Source organism: Clupea harengus, chromosome 18, assembly GCF_900700415.2.
Source record: "Clupea harengus chromosome 18, Ch_v2.0.2, whole genome shotgun sequence".
NCBI classification, from domain to species: Eukaryota; Metazoa; Chordata; class Actinopteri; order Clupeiformes; family Clupeidae; genus Clupea; species Clupea harengus.
Genome location: NC_045169.1, coordinates 10,720,887 through 10,727,634, shown reverse-complemented (window position 1 = coordinate 10,727,634; position 6,748 = coordinate 10,720,887). Strand labels below are relative to the sequence as shown.

At 41.5% G+C, this 6,748-nt stretch overlaps 1 protein-coding gene across 2 annotated transcripts in view; it reads left to right on the top strand.

Moving 5' to 3' along the window:
- Positions 1-6,029, top strand: part of LOC105904870 (arrestin red cell) — a 48,214-nt gene extending 42,185 nt beyond the window's left edge. For both annotated transcript variants that reach the window (XM_042710492.1, XM_031585453.2), the window contains exons 11-15: positions 125-262; positions 2,679-2,762; positions 3,030-3,106; positions 3,298-3,352; positions 3,620-6,029. In XM_042710492.1, coding sequence (XP_042566426.1) covers positions 125-262; positions 2,679-2,762; positions 3,030-3,106; positions 3,298-3,352; positions 3,620-3,719 — 454 coding nt within the window. In that variant the 3' untranslated portion in view covers positions 3,720-6,029. The remainder of the gene's footprint in view (positions 1-124; positions 263-2,678; positions 2,763-3,029; positions 3,107-3,297; positions 3,353-3,619) is intronic.
- Positions 6,030-6,748: the final 719 nt, after the last annotated feature.

Sequence of the window (6,748 nt, the reverse complement as noted above, 5' to 3'; positions counted from 1 at the left end):
TGTGGGGTGTTTATGCAACAAGCCCAGGTGCAGTCTGAAAGGTGTGATTTATCTCCCTCTCTCTCTCTCTCTCTCTCGCTCTCCCTGCCTCCCTTCTTCTTTCTCTTTCCTTCCCCTTCCTCAGTGACCAGGTGTCCCCCAGCTCCACGTTCTGTAAGGTCTACACACTCACCCCTACGCTTAACAACAACCGGGAGAAGAGAGGCCTGGCCCTGGACGGCAAGCTCAAGCACGAGGACACCAACCTGGCCTCCAGCACCATGTGAGTGAGACAGTCCCAAAAGTGTGTGTGTGTGTGTGTGTGTGCAAGGGCGTTTCTAGGGACTCTGGGGACCCAAAGCAAAAGTCTGAGCATTACAGAATAAAGTGCATACGATACTTGATCTAGCGACTGGCATGTTTGTGCATACATACACCATGGGTAAAGTGAAGGAACTGCTAGAAATAAATGTGATATGTCAATTGTAATAATTAGAAATGTGTGTGCGTGGACACCTTAAACAGAATAATATTTTGGAAGGCAAGCCTTCATATCTGGATAAACTGATCCCCCCTTCTTCACTAGGCCTACTTATTGGGATGCGTTGAGAAACTCTAAGCAGCAAATCTGCTTCAGAGAAAAGAGCATAGCTGTATTTGGTCTACTAGCTTTGAAAACAAATTTGATTTCTATTGGTTTGGAGAGAGCAATGCCAGCACAGTTCCCATCTATCAATAGGCCTATTTTTAAGACCTTTATAAATTCTTAATCCACAGCCTTGGCTACTTCCTAGGTTATGCTAAAGCTATGTACACTGTCAGAACTGAACAACCATATTACATACAATATCTGCCTTTTTAAGCAGGTTATTAAAAACAGATGACAGTATAGGAAACAAGCGTAGCAGCCAGAATGTTAATGCAAACTACTTACAATTCACTTAGCAAGCTAAACAGCGTACATTCATTATTATTAATTTACTGGGTAGCTAGATGTTGTTGTTCGAATTGACAACCCATTTATGTGCAGGGATGTGCAGGGACAAATTAAACCGTTGCCATACCTACCTCAGTCAACGTAGCAAATCCTCACCAACCACTGTTTTGTTAGTCTCATTCCCCTCCTATCGCCTGAACTTTGCATGACATCACAGATGTCAAGGGGCTTTTCATGTAATTGTGATTTGCTGTGGACTATCTGAATAAATCTATTATATATATTCATCTCATTGGTCACTTCATTCCCAGTCTCAGAGTAGCATGGCCTAACGGGGAGATCCCAGGTCCACTCTATCAAGCTTGTCCAGATTATTTTGCAGATTAATGCTCTGAATACGTCCAGGCCAAGATGGAGAGCTTGTTTTGAGAGGATTTAGCTAAGACTTCCAGCCTTGAGAGCTCCTTACCCACAGGAAAGCCTTGCGTAAAGACTCTGAGGAGTATAATAAGCTCAGAGTTAATCTCCTGTTCCCAGTGCACCCAATGCACCAGGACTCTCTGTTTCAGGACAGTCCGTGCACACCTGCCAGTGAGGCACCCCATCTGGATGCTGATCTGAGGAATGGTGGGGTCCCTGAGCCAAAGTTTACGAACCCAATGGCTCACCTGTTTTTTTTTTCCAAGCCGGGCTCCAAATGAGAATTCCTTGAAGAGTTTGTGCGTCAGGCCACGCGTGCCTCGCTACAGGCTCGCACCAAAGATAGCAAGGTTCAGCGTCGGGTGCTCGGGCAGTGGAGCGAAATTCCTTTGCCTCAGTAAGGTTTGACACAGATCAGAGGAGTTGAGTGAGTGTGGTTTGGGCTTTCACAGTGGTCAGAGTGTAACGCAGCATTATTTTGAACAAAATTGGACTGTTTTTTTTCTGAGAAGCCTGAAGAGAAAGGAATCAGAGCAGCAGCACAAAGGCAAACGGAGGCAAAAAACACACACATGCCTATAGTTTGTTTATAGTTTGTCCCTTAGCTGAACCCGCTTTTTTAGATTTGGTTATTTTTACGACTGCTGTGTTCGATGAATAAATGTGATCGAGTGTGCATATTTTTAGGCAGACTCGTCAGACAGGTGTACCAAGGTGGAAATGGTGTCTCTTCTCTCCCCCTCAGAGTTATTTTTAGGCTGCTGAAATTATGTCAAAGGCAGTAGAGCTTCGGTTGGTGCCGGCCTCCACTTCACCTGCGGCGCATTTACCTCCTTACCGTTGGCTTAAAGATTCCTGCTGGTTTCCAGGAACTACCTTTCCGTGTGTGTGTGTGTTCCGTGTCTCGCAAGTTTCTGGTTTGACAACCAGGAGATGGGATTTGCGGGACTAGTTTTTGTGTCTGAACCTGTATCTTTCTTTTCTTTTACCAACTCTGATCGTTTCTGATGGGGGTGATGTGTGGGTAGCTGAATCTCAATCTCAATCTGATCTCGATCAGGAGCACTTACGAGTGACCCTCACTTCCCCATGCAGACAAGGGCTTGTTATAGGGCAGCCTGAGCACTAATAGTGTCCTGGTAACCAGGTCCCCCATGCACGCATCTTAAACAAACTCCAGACCACTTTCAAACGTAAAGATAAGAGAAAGATAGCTCTTTGACAACATAGGAGCTTAGTAATAGATAAATCAATGCTCTAACACGTGTTTCGCAGTTGATTGGATGCTGTATGGCAGGTTTAAATACATGCGGACTGATGTGTGTGTGCCATCTGTCTGCAGAGTGAAGGATGTGTCCAATAAGGAGGTCTTGGGCATCCTGGTGTCCTACAGAGTGAAGGTCAAGCTTGTGGTGTCTCGTGGAGGGTGAGTTTTGCGCACTCACACACGCACAGACACACACACACACAAGAGCGCATGCATGCACAAACACATACAGATATTAGCATCCTATCATTAACTCAAACTAAGAAGTAAATCACACAAATACGTGTAACACAATTAAAGTAGGGGATACACCAAAATGTGATTAAAATGTGAGTACTGCACGTAGCAAATGCACACACACACACACACACACACACACACACACACACACATATTCATTCTCAGTCTCTTTTTCCCCCAAAAAAGTGATGTGTCAGTGGAGCTGCCTTTTGTCCTGATGCACCCCAAACCCACAGACCAGCCCAGCTCAAGGCCCCAGTCAGGTAGGTTTTGTCACACACACACACACATATTCACTCACTTTCACCCAAGTTGGCTCGGCTGCTCCCACTCAGCACACTAGGTCCACCAATGATTCTTTGAATTGCTTTATTCCATCCGAAAAAAATGCCTAGATGCCTCTTTTGCTGCTGTGATTTGAATCTCCATCATGGCTCTCTTCTTTTTCAAACAGCTGTGCCTGAAACAGATGCGCCAGTGGACACCAACCTGATTGAGTTTGAGACAAAGTAAGCTGTGTGTGTGTGTGTGTGTGTGTGTGTGTGTGTGTGTGTGTGTGTGTGTGTGTGTGTGTGTGTGTGTTGATGTGCATGTATGTGAATGTCTCGTGTTTAGGACATCTTTAATTATTGAATTCTAGTGAATATTTTGAAATTTTGTAAGAATTGGTTATGTATGTATGTGTACACACTTATTTTATTATTCTGCTCTCATACCTTTTTTTTTTTTTTTTTTTTTTTTTTTTTTTACCTCTCCTCCCCGCTGTCTCCGTGCAGTAATTTCTCTCAGGACGATGACTTTGTGTTTGAGGACTTTGCTCGCTTGCGACTGAAGGGCATGAAGGACGACAAGGATGAAGACGACCACTTTTGCTAACGTCCCACCTGTGCCACCCCTCCAGCCCAGCCCAGCCCAGCCCTTCTCCCTGCTCCTCCCCCCCCCCCCCCCCAAAGGGGCAGTCTTAAAAACATGGGATGCTTATCCCTCATCTTGTCTGTTTGTTTTTTCTTCTTCAATCCTCCATCCCTTTACTATTTCGTTTTTTTCTCCTTCTCTTTTAAATGTTTTTCCACTGGTCCTTGTTCTTGTCTTTCTGACCATTTGCAATAGAGTGGTCTACCGGGTTTTTCGTTCCCCTTTGGTTCAACTAGATGATGCATAAGTAAGTGGTGATTGGCTGGACTGGTTGGCTAGCTGAGGGTCCACTGATTCAGGGTTGATGCATACGTGTTTATTTGTTTTTGTTTTTCATTTTCTAATCAAGTCCAACATTATATATGAGGTGGGCTTCATTACCAATGTAAGGACATAAGTACCATGTAACTTCCGTGTATGTCTTGCACAAGTTAGCAGCTGGGGATGAAGAATGTTTGGTTTGGTGGGTCGTCTTCTTCCTCCCTCTCTCCCTTCCTGTAATGGCGTAAAAGAAAATACCTGTCCATTATGTACCTTTAATGCATAACAGACACTGGCATTGCAGTCCTGGGACCTCATACAGATATGTCAAGTTAACCGCAAACATATCTTTGTAAGTGCGAGCGACAGATGGGCTTATGTCATTTCCTGTGCACAAGCAGTGCACCTATAACACACAGAACAGTGTGGCCTTTTTTATGCATAGAAAATATTAGATGGCTGAATATATAGGACCACAAAGAGATATTTTGTATCTTCTTTTTCGTTTTTCTTTAAGAAAGATCATCTATTTGTTATGTCCAACTGTAGAAAGTGTGTATATGCTGTCTCAAGTCTCTGGTATATTGGCACCAAGAGCAGACACATAAGATGCCTAATTATTCGTGCCACACACACACACACACACACACACACACACACACACACACACACACTCTTTGAAAAAAAATCAGGCAAGCGCAGATACCATGTGTTTTTTTTTTTGTTTGTTTTTGGCTTTTTATTTGTTTTCCAAGGTCAATGCTGGTTGGAACTTTATTGCCAAAAGTTTCTTTTCTTTTTTTGTTTGTTTTTCCTTAATTGACGGCATGAGTGAAGTTACATTTAATTGAAAAATTCTAAAATGATTCCTGCCAACATATGGAAATATGCACCATACACATTAACATACTGTACAGTATCTACACCCATGCAGTTCAAACACTGGTAGTTGAAACGGATACAAATCCAATATATTTAAAAAATGTGTGTCTTAATTGCTTCATATAGTGGAAAAAACGTCCTTACAGATTAGTCGCTTGGCAATGACCTTTGACTCCAGTCCATGAAACTGTAGTTAATTAGTCCACTATAGCTGGGAAGCATTACAAAAAACAATTGCAATTGACAAATGTCACCTTTTGTGCCATTATTTTTTAAATTAAATTAAATTAAATTAAATTAAATTAAATTGAATACCCTAGCCCGTGGCTATTAGTAGCCATCATCTTGCTGAAGACTATTGGCCAAAAAACAAAGGGCACATTGGGCACAGTTTTGGCAAGCTCTTTGTCCATACATTTTTATATCAGAAGTTGAGGAATGGAAAAAAAAAATACTGTTAAGAATTTCATTTTTATATGTACAACATACAGTTATTAAAAGTCACTTGTATGAATTCATGGCTTTCTGTTATTTCATATGGGAGGCGTTTAATTTGATGCGTGTATGTAGTTGTATTCATTTACCCCTTTAAATTTTATATGTAACAAATGATTTGAATACCATAGTGTTGGTAGAGAGAACTGTGCCTCCTATTGAAATGAATAAGCACGCCATGATTTCCCACTTGTGACAATCCTAACATGTTACAATTTTGTGTCAAAAAATTGCTTAAGGTCAAATTTAACTTTTTTCTGTCTGAGGTCATTTACAAGAAGCAAAACTTCCATGTTGACATGTTCAATTGACTTTGAATACGTACAAAATGCTGGATTGAATTCCTATTATACGGATCACCCTTATCTTAAGAAACTGTCACTTGTCTTGTAATTCCCTTTATTTTGAGGATTTCTTAATAGTCTACAAGGAGAGGAGGGGAAGCACTCTGAATAAGGTATCTTACTCTGCAGTGCCCTCTAGTGTCTGTGACCAGTAGCTAGTTGTGTGTCTGTGCCTCAGCTCTACTGAAGAAAGAAACCAAAGCTTTCTTCAATGCTGTAACATTTACCTCCCAGAAACCAGCGAGAAAAAATAAATAAACCTGCTCTTAAAAACAAAATAAAAAGAATGTGTGGGGGATGGGAAAGGGGACATAAAAAGAGGAACTACTCCTGAAATTACTACTTATTATTTTGCTGTCATTATATATACCAGAGATATTACAAAAAGAAATGTTGCCATTATTTTTCTTTAATTGTTTTGTGTTGATTTATTAAGATTCTATTTTATTTTTTATTAAAGTGAAAAATAAAAACTAACCTTCAATTTTCTGCTGTACTCTTCACACGCTGTACATATGATCGTGGTTATTAAATATTGTATATGAGTTACTGCCTGACCTTTGTCAGTCTGTTGAGGTGTATTGTGTAAAACCCAGCTGCTGGAGGGCTATGATGTACAGTAGTTAAATCGCCATTATAGGTGTCTACCATACACAGTGCAATGCATTTCATCACCTCAGGACCCGGTTGCTAGACCCCAATTTTGGATGTATTTTAAGGCTCTCTGCATACAAACACAGTGCAGGGATCGTTTTTCAGTCCAGTTAGCCAAATGATGAGTAAACAATTAAAGGTAGAAAAACCAGCAAAGAGTAAGGCCTTTTGAGGTCTTGGTTTTGATATGATCTCACCTGACTGGATGCTACGAGAGAGAGATTCTGATAGGTCTTCCCTTTGGCATAAATGGCACAGACATACCCTTTCAGACTCTGATGGGTGCGTCAGCAAAGGGTAACGGGTTCACAGGGAGTGCTTATACTTGGCGTGTTGATCAGATTGTAAGTTGCC